The sequence below is a fragment of the Mesoplodon bidens genome (genome assembly GCF_964165515.1).
Source record: "Mesoplodon bidens genome assembly, chromosome: Y".
In the NCBI taxonomy this organism is placed as follows: domain Eukaryota; kingdom Metazoa; phylum Chordata; class Mammalia; order Artiodactyla; family Ziphiidae; genus Mesoplodon; species Mesoplodon bidens.
In genome coordinates, this window is record NC_138180.1 from 2,011,771 (window position 1) to 2,035,154 (window position 23,384).

At 45.4% G+C, this 23,384-nt stretch overlaps 1 protein-coding gene across 1 annotated transcript in view; it reads left to right on the forward strand.

Moving 5' to 3' along the window:
- Positions 1 to 281: 281 nt before the first annotated feature.
- LOC308609653 (transcription termination factor 1-like) overlaps positions 282 to 23,384 on the forward strand; it is a gene marked incomplete at both ends in the record, with an annotated part of 28,271 nt that continues 5,168 nt past the window's right edge. Inside the window, 12 exon segments of the mRNA XM_081223385.1 lie at positions 282 to 452; positions 2,920 to 3,124; positions 7,461 to 7,624; positions 7,626 to 8,134; positions 9,464 to 9,641; positions 9,645 to 9,690; positions 10,804 to 10,989; positions 11,926 to 12,004; positions 15,288 to 15,417; positions 18,476 to 18,708; positions 21,439 to 21,528; positions 23,123 to 23,188. Coding sequence (XP_081079511.1) covers positions 282 to 452; positions 2,920 to 3,124; positions 7,461 to 7,624; positions 7,626 to 8,134; positions 9,464 to 9,641; positions 9,645 to 9,690; positions 10,804 to 10,989; positions 11,926 to 12,004; positions 15,288 to 15,417; positions 18,476 to 18,708; positions 21,439 to 21,528; positions 23,123 to 23,188 — 2,057 coding nt within the window.

Here is a 23,384-nt window from a genome sequence, read left to right on the forward strand (position 1 = left end):
GAGGAAACTGAGGCTCAGCGAGGTGATGCGGCCTGCCCATGACCGCCTGGGGGTCCAGGTCTGTCTGGACCACAGCTGGAGCTCCCAGTGCCAGGCTTGGAGCGGGGCGGTGGGGCTGGGGCAGGATGGGTGGAAACCCCCGGCCGCGTGGGTGCCCAGTGAGGGGACGAGTGCAAGAGGGTGAAGGGCGTGGGGGCGGCTCACCTTGACGATGAGCGAGCGGGTTCTGAAACATGGAATCCCGCACGACCCCCAGCCTCTCATTCTCCATGGCCGGTTGGATGTCGGCCACGGTCAGGGGCCGCCGCGGGGGCAGGCAGATCTGGCTGACGGTGTGGCGCACCGGCTGCTTCTTCTTCCGTCGCGTGAGGTCGTGGCAGGAGGTCCTGGCCTCTGGCATCCTGGGGATCGTGGCGAGTCGACCAGCCGGCTGGATCGAGCGGCCTTCCCAGGTAGGGGGCTGGTGCGGAACTCGGAGGGGCCCTCCGCCAGTCCCGGGACATACCACCCGGACGCCGGGGTGGACACCAGACGCCGGGCTCCCTCCGGAGCGAGGCACGCCCACCTCGCGCCGCCCCCTCGTTGCAAGGAGCACTAAGACCTACAAAAGCCCCTCTGGCTCCTGAGAGCGCCTTCTGGGCTCTGCGCTGTGGATTCGAAAAGGAGAGAAAATCACGACCACCCCTTGAGGAAGAATGGAACCGTCCGTTTCCATGGTGACAGGAGACCAATGGCACTGGAACAGGGCTGGTCGATTTACTTTCAGGAAACTTTTTGGCGGCCACCTCAGTGGACGTGTTTTGAGTTTTCTTAAGTAGACCTGAGAAAAACCCAAGAATCACCACTGGGCTGTGTTAAAAGCGACGGAGTTCTAGAAGGCCAGCTACACTTGACTTCCAAGTCAAAGACACATACACCCCCCCACTCACCACGACCCCTCTCGCCGCCCCTTCCCACTTCTCCCAGCGACACACACACACACACACACACACACACACACACACACACACACACACACACACACACACCGGGGCAGAGCGTTACGTGTTTCAGAATGAAATAGAAATCCGCATGCCAAGCCTGATGTTACTGCTAAACCACTGTGTGATCTCAAATTAGTCACCTTTTGGGTCCTCGGTATTTTCTTCTGTGAAATGTGTAGGGGGGGAAAGTCTAGAGTTGAATGAAATCAATGGTACCCAACTTTGTGCAACAGAAAAAAGGGAAGTTGAAAAATACAGATTCACTGAATCAGAATATCTGGAAATGGGATCTGAGAATCTGTATTTTAATCCTTCTTCCCCTTTGGATTTTTTTTTTTAAGTTCAAAGCTATGGAAACTTTGAAAGAAGAGTACAAGGAAAACCCATATAGACTTCACCTAGATTGACTGGTCCTTAGTATTTGCCACGTTTACTTTCTGTGTGTGTGTGTGAACATGCACACACACACACTGCTAAACCATTTTGAAAAGATCTGCAGACAGCATCATATCTGACCCTAAATACATGTACCTGCCAAGAACAAGGACAGTCTCACACAGAACTACAATGCTATTATGTCTATGGATTTCAATGTCACAATAATGGTGCCTGGTATGCAGTCTGTATGCAAAGTGGGAAATCTGCACTTTTTAAGAGCTTCCCGAGTGATTGGTGCAGTGTTTTGGGAACCACTAGCCTGGATGATCCCTAGTCTGCCTTCTAGTTCCAGCCTTTAGTGCCGTCATTCACCCATCATTATCATCTTCATTAAATGTGCAAATATCCACAAGGCTCTGGGTAAAGGGTTCACCACAGAGAAGTTGCACAGACAACAAACCTTCACTGCACGGCCTTGCACAGCAACAGTGGACAACAGCAGCACTGCCTTTCCAGAGCAAATCAGACAGACTTCCGACTGTCCATCCAAGGCCTGAAGAGGCCCTTGGGTGGTGACAGGTGTATGATGTACGCTTTATGGTTTCTCTAGTCTGCTTCACTTTCAGACTTTCACATAAGTGCGTGTTGTGCACTTTTTAATCAAAGCTGCTTGGCAGCTCACACAGAGGAAGTCAGGTGGTGCAGCAAGGCGCAGGATACTGCAGTAGTAGGAAGATCACAGGTTTGAATCCTAGCTGGGGCCACATAAGTTCCCCTGTGACAAGTTACATGAAGCCCTAGTTTTCTCATCCACAAAGTAAGGCTGATATTACCTAATAAAGATTTCCTAAAACAGGGGGTTGTTATAGGATTCCATGAGAAATCTCTTTGCTGGTGTGATTGTCTTCACTATGCAGTAAGACTAAAAGTTTGGGTGGCATGTATACTGGCCTCGACTTGATGGCCTGCTTAAAGCTTTACTTTTAATCATAAGCTAAGTTTCTTCAGGACTCAGTGGAAATGGGAGAATCGGAATAGATCTTCAAGGTTTCTTCTACCTCTAACCTCCACCTAAGTTCAATATGCATTAGACTCCACACCGCTGACCCCCTGCCATCCCCTGACTTCACCCCTTACCTCTGTCCCCGTCACTCACGGTGCTCCCGCTACCCTGGCCTTCTTTCAGTTCCTGCAGCAACCAAGTTCAGGGCCCCTGGATTTGCTCCCAGCCTGGAACACTCTTCCATCGATTTTTGTTCACCCTTTTCATTTAGAACTCAACGGTCACTCGTCCAAGGGCCTTCCTTACTATCTAACCTAGCTCTCACTGTCCCTAGTCGCTCCCTATCACATTACTCTGATCTATTTTCCTTAGAGGATAATCTGAAATTATCTTGGTTGATTAGTTTGTTTTCTGTCTTCCTCAGGTTAGCCCTCAGCATCTTGTTCACTCCTAGACTGCAGACGGACCTCAGCAAAAAAAACTGTTGAATAAATGGCATGCATGCACGAATAAGCAAGTCGGCGGAAGGGCTCTGTCCCACTTTCTTAGTTTTAGGATCCCGCTCTACCCTGTCCCACCCCACTCGCAACAAGCCCGGGAGCAAATTGGGCAGAAAACGACGCGAGTCACAGCCCCACAGCCAGCGAGCTGCTACGGCAGGGCGATGCCGAAGGGGGCGGGCCGGAAGTGACACACCCACTTCCGCCTTCGCCACACCAGCACTTCCGGATTGGAAGGCAGGTGGCCACGCGTTCGGAAGGTAAGTGAAAGCGCCTTATAGTTGCTCCGGCTTTTTTCCCAGTTGGCGTGTCTGAGCCGAGAGGTGTGTGGCTGCTGTCTTCACCTCCCCGGAGGCCCGCCTTTGGCCCAGGTCCCCAGGGATGAGGGTGGCGCCTGTTTTCTCCGCAGCCGCTCCAGGCCCCTCCACTCGGGAACCTCTCGTTCGTTCCTCCCTCTCAGCCCCGGAACGCCCACCTCGGGGCAGAGCAGGGTCTCCAGGGCACCCCAAAGTGGGGAGGGGATCGGGACCAGGCTTGGGCACGTCCCTGAAAGGCGGGAAGTGGTATGTTCCGAATAAGTGTGAGTAAATGTATATCCATACATATCGAATGCCGGGGAATCATTTGGGAGCCAGACGGACGAGAAGATCCCAGCCCTTAGGAGGCCGGTTCTGTCCCAACGGAGCGAAGTGCAGTAGGCAAGCAGCTGGATTGTTGAGAAACATTGTAACGAGAAGGCGGGACCCAGAAGTGATGAGAGAAAGTGAGTTTCAAACTTAGACCAGTTATAGCGCAGAAAGGTAACGGAGGAAAGGCATTCCTGGGGAAATGAGATGCTTTTGTAAAGTCCCTGATAACGAGAAGGATCACGGTGTATTCTGGGAACGGAAAGAAGACAGGATGTCTGAAACCCAGGGAGAAATGAGCGGTGGAGGGGTAGGCATGGACTAGACTAGCTCATGAAGGGCATGGTAGGTCTGTAAGGATTTGGAACTTTATTTTAAGAATAATGGAGGGACTTCCCTGGTGGTGCAATGGTTAAGAATCCACCTGCCGGTGTAGGGGACACGGGTCCGAGCCCTGGCCCGGGAAGATCCCACATGCCTCAGAACAGCTAAGCCTGTGCGCCACAACTACTGAAGCCTGCGCTCCTAGAGCCCGTGCTCTGCCACAGGAGAAGCCATGGCAATGAGAAGCCTGCACACCACAATGAAGAGTAGCCCCCGCTCGCGGCAACTAGAGAAAGCCCACAGACAGCAACGAAGCCCCAGCACAGCCAAAAATAAATAAAATAAAATAAATAAACTTACAAAGAATAATGGAGAAGCCATAAGAAGGTTTTAGTGGGACGTGACTATATATTTAAAACGTGGTGCTGAGTTCAAGAGACCAGAAGGAGAAGCATAGAAGGTATTTACAAAAAGAAAGAAAGAAACTAATGGAAGGTAAAAATACTAAAAGGAATTATCTGCTCTGTTCATTGTTATTGAGAGATCCTGAGGGAATTCCCTGGTGGTCCATTGGTTAGGACTCTGTGCTTCCACTGCAGGGGGCACGGGTTCGATCCCTGGTCAGGGAACTAAGATTCCGCCAAGCCACGTGGTGCAGCCAGAGAGAGAGAGAGAGAGAGAGAGAGAGAGATAGAGAGAGAGAGATCCTGAAAGATGGGCCAGGAAAGTATCTCTTGAATTTAGTGGCTCTAAGGTCATAGGCACTCTAACTGGAGCAGTCTCAGGGGGCGTGTCTTGGAGATGGAAGCTGCAAAGAAGTGGGTTAAGAAGGGGTTTCTGTGCATCTCTGGGTGACACCAGGTAGGAAGGCCTTAACCAAAGCTCCTGTTGCCTCCGTTGGAGGTGAGATCCTGAGGCTGGTAGTTTTGGCTTATAGGTATCAGTCCATATGTTTGTTATTCCCCATCCTTCCAGCTAGACAATTCTTATAGTTTCTTGACTACCGAGGAGAAAGTAGGTACCTTCTGGTAGAAAAGGTGCTTAAGCATTCAGACTTGAAAGACCACTGACACAGAGAGGTCTCCAGGATCTGTTGTTAAGTGAAAATAGCAAAATGCAGATCAGAATATACAGATGCTGCCTTCTCTGTGAGAAAGGAGGGAAAATAAGGGCAGATTATTTTGATGTTTGAACCATGTAAACGTATTACCTTTAGTATTACTTTTAGTCGCAGAGAAATAAAATCTTAAAAATTGAAACCCAGAAGCAATACGGAGCAAGGAGAGTTGTAAGATGTGTTTGTAAAATTATATTTTTAACCATGTCTTTTGTGAAGTACATTTCTATTCCTGTACTTAAACTCCAGGATGCACGTGCTCTGTATAAGAATTGACATTGGAGCCTTATTAAACTTCATTCCAACTTATTGCAGAACTTGGACATTTTGTTGGACACTAACAAGGCCCATTCAGCCTCTTTCTCAAAGATGCGATCTACTAGTTTGAGGTCAGTGGATACTTGATGTTCCCGCTCTGAACCACAGCTGGGCTAAATGCTACAAAAGAAAAATAGTTTGCTATGAAAGTATAGCATTTGGGGAATGGACCAAGCTCAAAGGGTCAGGAAAGGTTTCTTTCTTTTCTCTCTCTCTCTCTCTTTTTGGTAAATACTTGAAACAGTATGTTTACATCCTTCAGTTGCTTGTTTTTACGCTTGTATTTTTTAAAAATAAATTTATTGATCCATTTATGGCTGTGTGGGGTCGACGTTGCTGCCCGCAGGCTTTCTCTAGTTGCAGCGAGCGGGGGGTTACTCTTTGTTGTGGAGCATGGGCTCTAAAGCAGAGGCTCAGTAGTTGTAGTGCAAGGGCTTAGTTGCTCTGTGGCACGTGGCATCTTCCTGGACTAGGGCTCGAAACCGTGTCCCCTGCACTGGCAGGTGGATTCTTAACCACTGCGCCACCAGGGAAGTCCTTAATGCTTATTTTTCAGTGAAAGGAGTCTGTATTCTTGTTCTGCCCCTTGCTTTTTAGAAAGTGAACTATTTCAGTTCACTTTAAAAGAGTAGACAAATAAGAGTAGACAAAAATATAACAAATACCCCTGTACTCGTTACTCCAGTTAAGAAATAAAAGATTGAAGATATAAGAGTAACTGGCTCTCTACTTGTCCCTAATCCCTGAATTTACCAGTTATATTCCCCGTGCTCTATTCATAGTTTTACTACATATGTATCCATTCAGAAAAGATACATGAAACGATTTTGTGTTTTGAATGTAACATACATGGCATCATCATGTATGTATTCTCTTAACTCAATATACACGTCATCATAACATTTATATTGTCTTAACTCAGGATGCATGGTATCATAATGTTTATATTCTTTTAAAGCTTTCTGGAAGAAGCGATGCTCAAGCCAAGCTCTGAAGGATGAAAGGAGGCAGGGAGGGGTAGGAGACAGCGGAGAGCGGCCCAGAGTGAGGGAGTCGTGATTTATAAGACCTCAAGCCAGGGAAAGGATTGGAGCATGTTTGGGGAACCGAAAAAAAAAAAAATAGTCCCGTGTAGCTGGAGCAACAGAGTTTGAGAGGAGAGGTAGAAGATGAGGCCATGGGGGAACAAGGGCCCGATCATGGCAGAGCACTGTTCTCAATTAACTATATTTTTTCCATATCATAAAGGCAATGGAACCAGACAAGTGAATTACAGTGAGCTTGCTACACATTTAGAATAATGGAAAACTTATAATCATGACTCCAGGCTTGCCATTTGTCCTGCAGTTTCGTTTTTGTGTGATTTTTTTTTTCCTCCTGAGGCTAATGTTTAAAATGCTCTGCAAAAAGAAACCATGTGGTTCTGTTTCCCTATAGGAGTAAAATGGAAGGAGGATCAAGCAGATTGGAAACCCACACTCCAGTTTTCGTCTAGAAAAAGATCAAGCATTCTGTACATAAGGAGAGACATGGGAGGCATCCCCATGAAAGATTCAGAGACTCCTCCCTGGCAAAGAAACCGGCTGACATAACTAAGGGTAAAAAAAAAAAGAGAAAGGATGCCCAGCATCTTGTTTCTTCTGCTTTGAAACAATCAGAAATGTGTGATGAGCCTGAAAAGACCACTTCTATACCGAAAAAGAATAAAAAGAGAGGAAAATGTGCTTTGGGAGTCTATAAGGAAACAGGTATTGTGTACATCCTGGTGGATAAAGAAAACATTGTGGGGGCTTCCCTGGTGGCGCAGTGGTTGAGCGTCCGCCTGCCAATGCCAGACACATGGGTTCGAGCCCTGGTCTGGGAGGATCCCACATGCCGCGGAGCGGCTGGCCCCGTGAGCCGCAATTGCTGAGCCTGCGCGTCTGGAGCCTGTGCTCCGCAACGGGAGAGGCCGCGATAGTGAGAGGCCCGCGCACCGCGATGAGGAGTGGCCCCCACTTGCCACAACTGGAGAAAGCCCTCTCACAGAAACGAAGACCCAACCCAACACAGCCATAAATTAAAAAAAAAAAAAAAAAAAAGAGCTGGTGACACGTACGTGCGCCGAGACAGCGCGAATTGGAGGAAAAAAAAAAACTTCAATAGGTTACCAGAGTAATTCAAGGTAAACTACAAATAAAGGATAATTGAGACAGAATTAAAAAAAAAAAGAAAACATTGTGAACACACCCAAGAATTTTAGAAAGCATGTCGATGTCATTTACATTGATGTAAGCAAGCGGCAAAAGTCAACAAAAGGGCCTGAAGCACATTTAGTTACTAAGTCACGTGAAAATGAGTCAGAACTGCATGATAAAGTTCGGGGGAAAAAGCATAAAAAAACATCGGAGGAAAGTCAGGTCCTGTGATGCTGTCCAGGAGAGTCTGGGTGCAAGCATCACCCTGCCCAGATCAGAATCCCAAGAGCAGGAACCCCAGCCTCCCATGGGCCAAGAAGGTGAAATCGCACAACTACCAGTGTCTGCAGATCAAAGCAAGTCTAAGACAAGAAAGAGGAAGCGTCCAAGTGACCAGGAATTCGAGGCCTTGCCTGCGCCTGAGAGCGCTGAGAACATATACTCAGAGGGATCTCAAGTGATTGGTGAGGTCGGGACTGCAGGGGGCAATCAGGAGTCCAGTGGCCTTAAGAAAAAGTCTAAGAAAAGGAAGAGAAGATCTTCTGTTGATACTGCCGTGGCACCTGCTGGTGAGTGTTCAGTGCTCAGGACGAGCTCTGAGGACACGCGCTTTGATTCAGTGGAAGGTACTGGTACCTTGATTGAAGAAAGTGTGAAACCCAGGCCACAAGAGGAGAAACCCCAGGCCTGTTCGGAAGAGGTGCAGAGGTAACGTGTGGGTGTAGAGCCTTCTGATGGTGTGCGTCTTGGGTGTGAAGTCTGCCCGTTACCTCTTTGTTCAGCACGGCCATAGGAAGTGGCAGAAATCATAAAGAGATAGACCATCGAATGTATAGGATGTCGTGCACATTTAACTGAGTAACTTGGCAGGTACTTTGCGTTCTTCATGTACAAAATAAGGCAGTTACAGTCTGTTTTCACTAAGAATTATTCCAGCCCTGAAATTCTATGTATAAGTTTAAAAAGAATTTTAAGACCCCACAATTACCTTGTCTATATGTACAGAGAGAGGAGAAAGGATCAGAGAACTTAGAATGCCACAGAACAGGAAAAAAACTTGACTTAGGGTTCTCCCTAATAAAAGAAACTTAGATATCGTTCTTTATATAATTATCATTTAAGTATACTGGCCGATGAGTAGATGCAGGAATTTTTTTGAAGCACTTTATTTCAGTTCCTGGGAGTTGGGACAGGTTTTCTCCCCTTTTCTACTCTGTGACGTTCTTACATTTGCTAGATTGTCCTGGCTTAAAATAGTTTCACATAGAAGTTAAATGGCAGAGGGCCCAACTCACATCATCCTCTGTGCCCTCTCTTTGGGGACATTTTTAGATCACTGATAATGATGCAGGAATGTTCTCGGCCTGTGGTTCTTAACTTGTATGGGGCTGTGGACCTGTGAAAGCTGTTGACCCTTTGCTCAGACAAATGCGTACAGTTTTGTTTTTGTTTTTGTTTTGTTTCAGTTTCCTGTCTGGGTGGTTAGCTGATGCCCTTGGCTAAGAACACCTTTGCACATCTGGCAGAAAGTCTGTGGGAATGAATTAGTGATAGATACATAGAAGACTATGTTTTCTTTATACTGCCAAGGGGAAAATATGTGGCCATTGTTAACTGCAAGGAAGCAATTGTAACGATGTAAACCCTGAATATTGACTTAACTAATTAGTAACCATTATTATAAAACGACTCACTGGTGGGGGGGAGGTGTCTTGAGTATCCATGGGTGTAGAAGAGGGCTGAGCTTATGAGGAAGTCAATATCTGAAACAATACAGTTGAGAAATAGTAACATAAGCAATGCCTGGTGGAAATAGGGCTTAAGGCGACATGTTTACCTTCCAGGCAGCCTCTGAGGTGTATCCAAGTTAGTAAAGCTACATTAAAGAGTTCAGACATCACAGACGGAATCAACTCCAAGATCCCTTCCAGCTTTAATGCTGTCGTAGTCAAAGGGAGAGTCACTGTAAGGAAAGAATCTGAAAGCCATTAGGGCACGTGACCTGTCAGTGTTAATCAATCCAGTTTTTCTCCTTAGATTAGAACCCACAAATGAAGAAGAAAGCAATTTGGAGTCGGCTAAAGATCCTGAAACGAAATATTTATCTGAAGATTCGAGAGATTCAGATAATTCAGACGTGGATTTGGATTCCACTGTGAGGCAGCTCCAGGAGTTCCTCCCTGATATCAAGGAGAGGGCTGCCACTACAATTAAGTGAATATATCGGGATGACTTGGGACGCTTTAAAGAATTTAAAGCCCAGGGTAAGCTTGTGGGACTTGAATATTTGTTGAACTTTTCTATATGCGTAACTAGCCCTGACTTTCTTTTGTGAGTGGTTCATATTTATAGATTCACAAAGAGCATCCCTTAGCTACTTTCAGCTTTATCTCCTTCCAGAATCATTATCTGCACTGTAAAATTACCAAACTGAAGTGCACTAGTTTTCCTCCTCTGTGCCCAACTTCTGGTAGGGGAGGCGAGGAAAAACGGGACTAATGGATCCAGGTGATCCACAGACTAGAAGATCAAGCCCGGAAGAAGAGGGGGAGGAGGTTAAGTGGTTGAGACACTGGGAGGGGGGCACAAGTGAAATCAAATTAAAACACGCATATCAACATCATCAGCTTTGATGAGGTGTAATTTCAAGGATATTAATTTGAGGGTGAGCTGGTTGTAGTGGGCATGGCTTCAGGCAACACCCAGCTTGGTCTCCTTCTTGATTTCACTGTGTTACAAGAACCTCCCAGAAAGCTTATTGGGTTTCAGAATGAACTACAAATGTAAGGTTGTGTACTGCAAGTGATAAAAGATTTTTAAAATAAGTTTAAGATTAGGAAAATGTACTGTGTAATGCAGTCAATAATAAGGAGACTTGAGTGCTTTGAGTTATGACGAGGAATAGAACGTAAATTGCAGTGACATTGTCCCCACCTCCCCCCAACATATATTCGTAGAGAATATACATGTTCATGTTTGTGCCACCCAGTTCCCAGCACTGCCTTGGGGGGAGGAGGGGCAGAGGATAGTGAAGTGGGGGGGGGGGCGCTTCTTTTAAACTTTTATTTCAACACTGTTTGAATTTTTAATGAATATCTATTACTGTTAATTTATTTCTTAAATAACTGTGTAAAAAGGAATTGATGACACAAGAAAGGTCACATTGGAGTAGGATGGCCAGGGAAGACTTTGGGAGGACAGTGTGGCTTTGGCCGAACTCTGCAGGAGAGCCAATGTCAAGGGCACAAGCAGGGGCTGCTCCCCGATAGGTGGGGAGGAGCTGACGGGTGCTGTTGTGATTGCTAAAGACAAAACGGTGGTTCGCTTTCATTCATTGTTGACAGTTGTGTACCTTTTTCTCCTTCCCCAAATCCTAGGTGTCGCTATTAAATTTGGCAAGATTTCCGTGAAGGAAAATAAGCAGTTAGAGAAAAATGTGCGAGAATTTCTGTCTCTGACAGGAATCGAGAATGCAGACAAGCTGCTGTACACAGACAGATACCCAGAGGAGAAATCTCTAATCACCGACTTAAAAAGAAAGTACTCGTTTAGATTGCACGTTGGTAAGTTTAGAACTGTGGCCTCTTTGACCATCTGCAGCCTTCCAGCCTTGCACAGATAATCATGGTGAGTATTGAACACAATGCCTGGCCCGTCCAGTACATGCAGTGCATGTTAGCCGCTGCTACGTTAATAGTATTTTTATTGCCAGCCTATACGTTCAGGGATTTGGAATGTGTTCACGTCTCCCAAGGATAGTGCTTTTACAGATTTTCTAACAAATTAGATGATCAGCTTCCAGCTTTCCTACTTGGTAACAATTACGGTTTTGGTTTCTCTTCTTGACCTCTATTGTGTATTTTTTGCATACACTGCACAAAGTACTCTGGTATACACCAGAGTCTCAGACGTTTTTTTAAGTAGAGCCATTTTTGCGCTTTGAGCTGGAACCCTCCTCTTGGAGGTATCCTGGGGAAGTTAGAAGGTCACGAAGCAATGTAGGTTTGGACTGGAAAAAAAATCTCTCTTGAATTTAAAGAGGATAATTTCTTAGGTGAAATGCACAAAGGAAAACAGAACAGTGAGCCCCTGCTGGGGGATCCTTTCATCTTTAGAGTGGCAAAGCAGGAAGAAGCTTATTCAATTGCAAAGTTTTTTTGTTTATCTTATGGGGAGCTGCTGGAGTGTGTCCTCCACCTCCAGATTACGGTAAAAGCTCTTTGCCTAATAAGGGTCTTTTCCGTGAATTTAGCAGAACAGAAGCTAGAGCCCCTACATACTAAGCATCTAGTTTCCAGAGATGGCCACGGAAACTGGGGATTTTGTATATCTGCTCCCCAAGACGGCTTTCTGCAGGACATAGGAAACCGCACCCTCCACCTGGGGTCTAGGATAGCGTGTGCTGTAAAAAGGGGCCCTTCTGGGTTTCTTTTATAATTGCGACTGTGTTTCATGCCACGCTCCGGTTGTCCCTCTGACCACCTCTCTTCCGACTTTAGGTAAGGGCATTGCCTGGCCCTGGAAACTCATATACTGTCGAGCAAAGAAGATGTTTGATGTCAACAATTACAAAGGCAGGTAAGAAAAAACTTGAGCAGAGCATTTCTCTAGTCTTTGCTGATACTGTAAATCAAAACGTACACAACAAAATCGTGAAGAGTTTCGTGTGTGAAACCAGATGTGCCGTCAGGTGTATGTCTCCAAAGTCCCTTTCAGTTTCCACCTCTTGAATAAATCTTCTGTCATCTTCCCCTTTCTAAATCCCTGGCTTTTACTTTATGCTGTCAATTGTAGCATTCTCCACGCGCTGCCTCTTAGCGTCACCTGTGCAGTTTTCTCGGCAGTCTCCTAAGTTGTAAGCTCCTTGCGAACCCAGACGTTCCTTCTCAGTGTGATGTGTGCCCTTCAGCACTGAGCCCAGTGCTTTGGGTTTTCAGTAAATATTTGAAGGTGGGGGTGAGCATTTGTGTGAGGTCATTTAAGTGTGATTCGGTAACATCAATGCAGAGCTTCATGTGGCGGTAGCCTTTCTGTCCTCCCTTTTTTCCTAAATAAAATACCCAATTATGTTCTGTTTCCAACATTCCAAATAAATCAAATGTAGACTGAGCGTCAGTGGTGGGTAAGCACTCTGCTTAAGGACAAAGGGATGAGGGAGAAAGCATCAGCTCCTACCCTTGAGGGCCCAGACAGCCACCTAGGGCTCAACTACTGATCTCACTTCCAGGAGGCAGATGGAGTGAATCTGTCACGGCCAGTTGGGTCCTACTGAGCGCCGTGATCTTGAATCAGGACATAGGTACTATCAGAACGTAACATTGATATGACCTCGGCTTCTTTTTAAAAATTTTTACCAAAAGAAATAAACCGGAAGTAGAGGAAAGGCGCCTCCACACAGACTGAAACCTGCCCTCTCTTTTTCCCAAGCCCCCGCCATGTACTTTAAGGAAATTCACTAAGGGTGACATTTTAAGTGGGACCAAAATGATGCTTTTGGTAAATGAGTGAGGTAACCTGTTTTTCTACCTGTTACATCACTGTGGGAAATGGCATTTTTCAAATAATGAAGGTCTGTCATTCTGATAATAAAGTTCATTCACTGGTACCATATTACTTGTGTTGTGCTGACCATTTACCCTTAAAGTATGTTTCCAACTTAAGGAACTCTTAAGTGAAAAAACCATAGAAAGTCAAAAATCAAAGAATTGTAAGGCTCCAAGGGGCCATGGAGGTCAGTACACCTGTTTCCTCATTTTCGTACACTCTGTTTTTCTCTCATGTCCTCTTTTTTGTTGCTTCAAGGGTACTTTTAAGTCTTGTTTTAAATCTCAGGAAGACCCTGCTTGCCTTATAAAGGAAACTGCTAAAAAGCTTGATTCTTAATGGTGAAGGATTTCGCATCTCTGTTCACCATGCTCTGCATTTTAGATCCATTTCTGAGAATGCTAGGATCTTACTGTCCCCCGGTAGTTGTGGATCATCCTCATTAGAAATGGTTAGTATTTTATTAGGGCTGCTTTTGTGTTGCATTAGTAATAACATAAACTACCACTTCTGACCCCTCTTCCTTCCCACCAAAAAGGAATTATAAAATGTCATAATGATGGCTTTTTTCCCCTTAAACATTTAAGATGTTTAATCTCAAAATCTGCATATATTATAGTGCACTTTAGTTCTTTTCTTTTAATGTATTTGCTTTTATGTGGGATTGCTGCCTCTTAACTTCCTTAAACTGTGACCGATTTGTGCTAAGGCATCTGTCACATCTTTTATTTTTGTCTGTGTTCGGTCTTTGTTGTTGCGCACGGGCTTTTTCTGGTGGTGGCGAGCAGGGCCTACTCTTCGTTGCAGTTTGTGGGCTTGTCATGGCGGTGGCTTCTCTTGTTGTGGAGCATGGGCTCTAGGCGCACGGGCTTCAGTAGTTGTGGCTCTCAGGCTCAGTAGTTGTGGCGCACAGGCTTAGTTGCTCCACAGCATGTGGGATTTTCCCAGACCAGGGATCGAACCCATGTCCCCTGCATTTGCAGGCAGGTTCTTAACCACCGCGCCACCAGGGAAGTCCCTGTCTCATCTTTATTGAGCATCTGTTGTCTGTCAAGCATTACCGGGTTCCAAAGTGTAGAAAACTGACAGGGTCCCCACCCTCCGAGGACTTCCCCTCCAGAGCTGTGCTGTCCATCCATGTGACCACCAGCCTCATGTGGCCATGGAGCACTTGAACTATGGTTAGTCCAAGCTGAGATGCGCTGAAGAGTGAAGTATACAATGGACTTAGAAGGCTTGGTGTGGAGAAGAGAGTGTAAAGTATCTCATTCATACTTTTAGGTTCGGATTACATGTTGAAATGGCTGCATTTTTAGTATATTGAGTTAAACAAGATATGTTATTAATTCATTAAAACTAAATAAAATTAGGGACTTCCTTGGTTGTCCAGTGGTTAAGACTCCGTGCTTCCACTGCAGGGGGTGTGGGTTTGATCCTTGGTTGGGGAACTAAGATCCCACATGCCGCATGCTGCCGCTAAATAAAACCCCCAAACACATGGAAGGCAGAGTGGAATGGTGGAAAGTGGTCCTTGGTGATTTGACTGAGCTCCTGGATTAAGCTCACCCTAGGGCCCACTTGTATCTGGACTTTTCAATTGCCTGAGCCAATAAATTATCTTTAAAAAAATTAATAAAATTAATTTTCACCTGACCACTAGAAAATTCTAAATGACATCTGTGGCTCATATTTCCATTGGCCAGTGGTGGCCTAGACGACGGGTCAGATAAACCAGGGAAGCCACGAGCGTACAGTTGCCAGTGGTGATGGGGGCAGTGAGAGAGCAGCAGAGTGTCCTGTGGGAGAGGACAGCAGGACACCTCCAACCAGGTGGTCAGGGAAGCCCTCTCTGAAGATGCACCATTTAAGCTGCTTCTGAAGAGCTTGCAGGAGCTTTCCAGCGGTGGAGGGAGGCCATTCCCAACACAGGTCCAGAGGCTTCGAGGTGAGAAAGGCCGATAAGGCCAATAGGGTTGAACTTAGGGAGCACCGAGCTTTGCAGGCACAGTCAGAAGTTTGGGTTTTATTGTGTGAAGCCTTTATGGATTTGGCTGGGGAATAGCATGATCAGATTATTTGTCCTGGCCTCTGTGTAAGTGAGCCAGGGACTGCGGTGACTGACTTACAGGATGCTCATGGTTGTGATGCCGAGACAGGAAGTATCTGGGCTCAGGACCTTGGTAGGACTGCGCTGAGCAGGTTTCCTGACAGCCCGCCCTATACAGCTTCTCCCAGCGTCGCAGCGTGCTGCAGTGAGAATAGTGGTTTTAAGCTTGTGGTTAACGCTTAGCTGTGATCTGTTTTCCCTTCCTCTAAGGTATAGCAAAGGAGATACCGAGAAGCTAAAGATATACCAGTCCCTCCATGGAAACGACTGGAGAAAGATTGGCGAGATGATGTCTGGAAGTAGCCTCTCTGTGGCCCTGAAGTTCTCCCAGATCAGCAGTTGTAAGTCGTGGTCTCTAGAGCCCACTTTGGTGAACAAATCAGCCCACAGTGGCCCAGGGCCCAGGCATCACTGCAGGCCTGTCTTCTGAGAGAGTCATCACTCTTTCAGCCATTCTCTTACTGATTCATTTATTTCTTCATGCATATTGATGCAGCCTTTATTCACCAGACTGATTTCTGCCACACGTTATGTCAGTAGCTTTCAGTGTGACTCCAACTGCCAGGTAAACTGAAACCCACTCAGCCGGTGGGCAGGAGAACCTGGGCCACCAAGGTCCTTTCCCCCAGGTGACCAGGGAAACCATCAAAGGGAGGGCCTGTTAGTCAGGGACGTTTCCCAAAGCCAGTGTCAGTCGTCTCTTGTCTGTTCTCTTCTTTCATAAAAAGCTTCCTTGGTTATATTCTTCACCTTAAAAAGTCCCCAGTTGCTTTCAGAAGACAGTCCTTAGTGGGTGTTAGCTTCAGCCCAGAGGCTCACATGCTCCGGCCCTGCAGGCAGAGCCGTGCAGCGGGTCCCAGCAAGGCGTCTGCATGTCCGCACGTGGTAAACTCTGAGGTGGTGGAGACCACGCCTTTTGTGCCACCAACTCTGGCCACCGGTGCCACGCGAAGACTCAGCACAGCCAATTCTGCCAGTTTCCAAGAAGTAAAGCAAACATCTGGATTTGCACGTGTGTGTGAAATCAAGATCTTTTTTTTCTTGGGACTCTCTTTTTTAAAATAAATTTATTTATTTATTTATTTATTTATTTATGGCTGTGTTGGGTCTTCGTTGCTGTGAGCGGGGTTTCTCTAGTTGCGGTGAGCAGGGGCTACTCTTTGTTGCAGTGTGCGGGCTTCTCAGTGTGGTGGCTTCTCTTGCTGTGGAGCATGGGCTCTAGGCGCGCTGGCTTCAGTAGTTGTGGCGCACAGACTCTAGAGCGCAAGCTCAGTAGATGTGGCACATGGGCTCAGTAGTTGTGGCTCGTGGGCTCTAGAGCGCAGGCTCAGTAGTTGTGGTGCATGGGCTTAGTTGCTCCATGGCATGTGGGATCTTCCCAGACCAGGGATTGAGCCCGTGTCCCCTGCGTTGGCAGGCGGATTCTTAACCACTGCCCTACCAGGGAAAACCCTCTTGGGATTCTCTTGATTTTTAAATATTCATCCAAATTGTTATTGGGGAAATAGTAACAATAACATTCTGTAGGCCAGATCGAAGATATCTGTAGCCTTCCAGCTTGCGGCCTCTTCCTTAGCATGACTGTGAGCATGTAGACAAGAAGAGCGAATCATAGAAGCTTTTGATGCCCTGCACCAAGGACTGGCTTTAGGAATTTACAGGTGCTGGGACTTCCCTGGTGGTGCAGTGGTTAAGAATCCACTTTTCCACTTCAGAGGGCATGAGTTTGATCCCTGGTCAGGGAACTAGGATCCCACATGCTGCAGAGCAACTAAGCCCACACTCTGCATCTAGAGAGAAACCTGTGTGCCACAACGAAGGTCCTACGTGCTGCAGCTAAGGCCGAACACAGCCAAATAATGTTTTTTAATTAAAAAAAATAGCTTAATGAGTGCAATATGTAAAAAAAAGAAAGAAAAAAAGAAATTCACAGGTGCCTTCATCAAGTACTGTGGTGACGCCATTGTAGCTGTTAATTTCACTCCAGAAACTCTTGGGGAGAGTTATTTATATAACATGAAAGTCGTTTGGTTATTCTCTTTCCACTAAATGTTTGGGAACCTCACAATTTCTTGCAGTAGGTATTACTCTTAGAAACAGGAAGAACAGCTTTCTCGAAGATAAAATAGATTGCATTAAGAAAGGATTTTTTTTCTTTGCAGTTGGTTGTGTATGTGTGTGTGTGTGTGTATGTGTGTGTGAGTGTGATTGGTCCTTAAAAGGAAACTATGGCCACTTTCGTAGTTTCATTTTGATTTGCATGTAACTGATAGTTTTTTTGGTTTTGTTTTGTTTTGTTTGGCTGCGTTGGGGCTTCATTGCTGCGCGCGAGCTTGTTCTAGTTGTGGCGAGCGGGAGTTACTCTTTGTTGTGGCGTACGGACTTCTCATTGCCGTGGCTTCTCTTGTTGCAGAGCACGGGCTCTAGGTGCGCAGGCTTCAGTAGTTGTGGCATAAGGGCTCAGTAGTTCTGACACGCGGACTCTAGAGCACAGACTTAATAGTTGTGGCGCGTGGGCTTAGTTGCTCCCCGGCATGTGGGAACCTCCTGGACCAGGGCTCGAACCTGTGTCCCCTGAACTGGCAGGCGGATTCTTAACCACTGCACCACCAGGGAAGTGCATAACTGATAGTTTTATGTTTGTGTAATTGAGATGTTGCCCATTGTCTTCTGAAAAGTGTCTGATTTACCTTTTTGTTTATAAAGGCTTTATTTTGGGCCTTCCCTGGTGGTCCAGTGGTAAAGAATCCTCCTTCAGATGCAGGGGACGCTGGTCGGGGAACTAAGATCCCACATACCGCGGGGCAGCTAAGCCCGTGTTCCACAGCTGCTGAGCTCACGCACCCTGTAGCCCATATGCCACAAACTACAGGGGCCATGCACCACAACTAGAGGGAGAAAATTCACACGCCACAACTAGAGAGAAGTCCGTGCACCATAACAAAGAGCCTGCGCTGCAACAAAAGATCCCACGTGCTTCAACAAAGATCTCATGTGCTGCAACTAAGACCCAACACAGCCAAAAAAATAAAGAAAATAAATAAATTAAGGGAAAAAAAAGACTATTTTTCTAGAGCAGTTTTGGGTTCACAGGTAAAGTGAGAGGAAGGTACAAAGACTTCCTACTTATCTCCTGCCCTACACATGCACGGCACACCCCCATTCTCAACACCCCCCAGCAGAGTGGTCCATTTGTTACAATCCGTGAAGCTACCTTGACACATCTTAACCCCCCAGAGTCCACAGTCCACATTAGGGTTCACTCTTGGTGTTGTAGCTTCTGTGGGTTTGGAGAGATGTCAAATGACAGATACCCCTCATCATCATTTTGTTGTTAATATTGTGTTTGAAAGCAAATAGATGAGCAACTTCAAGACCATCCTTTTATGTCAACAGAAAGAAATCATGGTGCTTGGAGCAAGACGGACACCCAGAAACTAATCAAGGCTGTTGAAGAAGTGATTCTAAAGGAAATGTCTCCCCAGGAGCTAAACGAGATGGATTCTAAACTCCAAGAGAATCCTGAAGGTCGCCTGTCAGTTGTTTGGGAAAAACTGTACAAAGGCATATCCTGGGTAGAAGTGGAGGCAAAAGTGGAAACCAGGAATTGGATGCAGTGTCAAAGTAAGTGGTAAGTTTGAGGCTTCTTACATAAATTTCAACAAGAAGCATTCCCTGCCCCTCTCTCAGCAACTTCCGGAGAGGGGTGGACTGCTGAGGTTACTAAGAATATCTGTAACGACCACGTGGAAAGCCTCACAGTAGGTCAAGAATGATCCTCTCTAATCCGCTGCTCCAAGCACTTCAATATCGAAAGCTGATTTAAGTTAGCATTTAACCACCCCTGATTCATTGTGTGGCTTCTTCATAAAGAACTTGGACCTTTTTATTCTATTTATTTATTTATTTAATTGAAGTAGAGTTGATTTACAATGTTGTGTTAGTTTCTGGTGTACTAAGTGATTCAGTTGTGCATATATATTATTTTTTTTGATTCTTTTCCAATGTAACTTATTACAAGATAGTGAATACAGTTTCCTGTGCTGTACAGTAGGACCTTGTTGTTTATCTATTTTATATATAGTAGTTTGTATCTGCTAATCTGCAATTTCAAATTTATTCCTGCCCCCTTTCCCCTTTGGTAACCATAAGTTTGTTTTCTGTATCTGTGAGTCTGTTTCTGTTTTGTAAACAGAACTTGAATCTTTTTAATATTGAATATTGACTTCTGATTTCTTCACTCTGTCCCTTTCTTCATAAAACAAGATTGTTACCTATTTATAGCATGAAAGAAATACAAAATTAACGTCTGGATATTTAGGAGGGAAATCACAAGTGTAGTGATCAGTAATACCTCCACCTTTTTACTTGTGCTTTCTAATTCAGCAGTTCCTCTGTCTTCATCCAAAGCAGGGCAGTCATACTCTTTCATCCTAGAACATCTTTAGGTACATCCGTCATGAAGAAGTAGTTTCGGTCCAGATGCTGCTGCATGTTCTTTGCCCAACCTAGCTTTTCCCAGCCCTGGAGGGATTCCGAGCTAACTTTCAGCTGCAACATGACAGCTTGAAGCAGTGGTTCTACAGCCCACGACCCAGGTCTCCTGTATAAACGGGGCTCCATCATCCTGCATAAAGGGGGCTCCGTCATCTTGACCATTAAAGAAGAATGAAATCCAGAGTGGGCATGTTGTACGTTAAAAGCAAACTGCTAGATTATACTGAGTATTGTTTATATACCTTACAGTTCTGCTGTAGAATATTTATCTTACTAGAAGACTACCCTCAGGAAATAAGGACAGATAATGTTTTGGGGGGGAAGTGTGTAATATGGAGGAACCAGAGCCCTTTCTACCCCTATATCTTAGGCTTAAAAAAAGGAGTGGGGACTTCTCTGGTGGTGCAGTGGTTGAGAGTTTGCCTGCCGATGCAGGGGACATGGGTTCGTGCCCTGGTCCAGGAAGATCCCACATGCCGCGGAGCGGCTAGGCCTGTGAGCCATGGCTGCTGAGCCTGTGCATCCAGAACCTGTGCTCTGCAACGGGAGAGGCCACAACAGTGAGAGGCCTGCGTACCGAAAAAAAAAAAAAAAAAAAAAAAAGGAGTGGGGGCTTCCCTGGTGGTGCAGTGGTTAAGAATCCGCCTGCCAATGGAGGGGACACGGGTTCGATCCCTGGCCTGGTAAGATCCCACATGCCGTGGAGCAACTAAGCCCGTGTGCCACAACTACTGAGCCTGCACTCTAGAGCCTGTGAGCCATAACTACTGAGCCTGTGTGCCACAATTACTGAAGCCCACCTGCCTAGAGCCCGTGCTCTGCGACAAGAGAGGCCACTGCAATGAGAAGCCCATGCACCGCAATGAAGAGTAGCCCCTGCTCGCCACAACTAAAGAAAGCCCACGTTCAGCAATGAAGACCCAACACAGCCAAAAATAATTAATTAATTAATTAATTACTTTTAAAAAAGGAGTGGGTTATAAAGCCTCGGTTGGAAGATGATATGTCAGTGTCTTAAAAAGGAAATGATGAAGGGGAGCCGTGCTTCAGAATCAGCATAATTAAATAACATGCAAGGGTTCTTTTTTAATTTGAAGAAAAAAGTAGGAAACTTGAATGCTGAGCATAGGTTTACTTCATGAAACATTGAAATGGCATCAGCGGGTACATTTCAAACCAGTGAACATGGGCGGCTATTAGTAAAAACTCTCAGTTTCTCTGTGTGTGCCTCATGTACCTCCCTGCTCAAGAAAGTAAATGTCACAGCTCATGATCTGTCCATCAGATTGTGACAGATTTCACTCTTCAAGAGAAGCACTTTTTAAATATTTTTAATTGGGCTGCTTCTCTCATTAGGAACTTCAGGGAACCCTTTCCCTCAGCCTTGAACTTGGGGCCTTAGAGGAATCATGGAGTCATTGATCACTTTAGTAAATCTGTGTAGTTTGGTGTTTCAGCAGCTATAATGGTAATAAGAGCAATATCTCTCTGTTTGATAAACAAGCAAAAATAAATTGAGTCTACACAGCATCCTTTAGCACCTGCAAGCAGGCTTATTCTTTTTTTTTCCTCCCTTTTATTATACTGTTTATTATGGAAATTGTGTAACACACACCAACTTAGAACTCCTTGTATCCATCACTCATTTTCAATAACCATCAACTTTCTATCTCTTTATTTACCCTCTCCCACTTTAAAAAACTTTTAAAAAGGTATATTCTTGATGGTGGTAAATCTTAGCTGTGATGAGTTGCAAAAATTATAAAGTGGTTCTGAATAAGGACAATTTAAATGAGGAAAACAAAGGACATTTTAATGGAAACTTTACCCCGAAAATAAACTGTTTTTCTTTCTTTCAATGTAGGACGGAAATTCTAACCAAGAAGAGGACAAATGGTCGGGACGTATACCGGGGACTTAATGCCCTACAGGCCAAGATCAACCTCATTGAAAGGTACAGAAATAGAAAGTGACGATATTTTACCCGTTTTCCTCTCTAGCCAAAGAGTAATTGTTAAACAGCAGAATCTGCAGTAAGATTACCACGGTTCATATTCCTGTTCCAGCACTTTCTACGTGCATGACCTTGGATGTGTTTCCTGCCTTTCTAGTTCTTGGTTTGTTCATCTTAAATGAGGATGATAATAACAGTACCTGCCTCTTAGTGTTATTGGCCGAAGAAATGAAATAATGCATGCAAAACGTAGCATGCACTCAATAAACATAGCTCTTTGAGTCTTTAAGGCTTTCACATAGACATTGCTTACTTCTGTCCATTGGAAAATGGAGGTAAATACTTCAGGCCGAGCCCTACTGCTCTCTAGCATGCATTAGTTGGCGTCACTGCTGCTTGGTCTTTACTTTTGTCTTTGAGTTCCTGGTCCGTGCAGAGTCCTCCCTCCCCTGATCGACAGGGAGACACAGAACTGTTTTACAAAGACTGCGAGTCTAGTGGACCTGGCCTCATGTCCAATGAGGAACAGCAAAGAGCAGAAGAAACCTTTGGATTCTGGCCGCCCTGTCCAGCTTCATTATTCTTGCGCTCTGTCAGGAAGCCTGCTTCTCCTTCATTGGTGGGCTTCCTCGTTCTCCACGCTGGCCTGGCTGGGGTTTTTCTCCTCTACCAGAGACAGCAGAGACTAGCAGAGCCAAGGAGGGCATCTCACGTCAGGCAGGCCTGGGTTCCAATGTGGGTACCACCTATGAGTCATGAAACCTTGAGCCAATGACCCGAGCTCTCAACCCTGATTCCTGGCCTGTGGAAAGGACATAATCCCCTAGCTTCATCAGGTGGTGTTGAGGGTAAATGGATTAGTGGGTATCAAGGTCTTAACCCAGTGTTTGTCACTTAGTAAGTGCTGAGTACACATGTATACTACTCTTGTGTGTCTACATTGAATGGTGAAGTTGTGTTTTTGTTTGTTTGGTTGGTTGGTTTTTAATATTGTATTTATTTATTTGGTTGTGCCGTGTCTTAGTTGCAGCAGGCAGGTTCATTAGTTGTGGCATGCAGACTCTTAGTTGTGGCATACATGTGGGATCTAGTTCCCTGACCAGGGATCGAACCCGTGCGCCCTGCATTGGGAGTGTGGAGTCTTAACCACTGTGCCACCAGGGAAGTCCCTGTGTTTTTTTTTTTTTTTAATTGAAGTATAGTTGATTTACAATGTTGTGTTTAACCTTTGCTATACAGCAAAGTGACTCAGTTATACATATATATATTCTTTTTCATATTTCATTCTTTTCTATTATGGTTTATCACAGCATATTTAATATAGTTCCTTGTGAAGTTGTGTTTTTTACTAGGCTTGGTGGGAGATGCAAAGGGCTCAGGAGGAGGAAGGGTGATTTTTTGGTCTGTAGCTCAGCCCAAGACCTTGGGCTGACCTTGGGTTAGCATGCCAGTGACACTGGGCCTGTGTAACAGGGGAGCTGGAGCAGGGGTGAACACGCTGAGGCCTTCCAGCTCTTAATATTCTGTGAGCCCATGAAGATGTGGATCCTGTTGATTTTTGGCTTGAAAACTTAATTTTTATTTTTTCTCATAGGTTGAATGAAATAAATGTGGAAGATGTTAATGAAATAGACTGGGAAGATCTTGCTAGCCCCATAGGGTAAGGCCATTTGTTTAATATTAATCTAATGAAAAAATCAGAGAGGAGTTCTAATAAATGCCTCTCAGATTTGAAGAACAGGACTGAAATTCCTGCTGCTTATGGAACTCATCTATAAATTGTATTTGTGTATATATGTATTGGGAACACCCTGTCTACGTACCAGACCAGGTAAATCAGACCAGTCCTCCCTCCG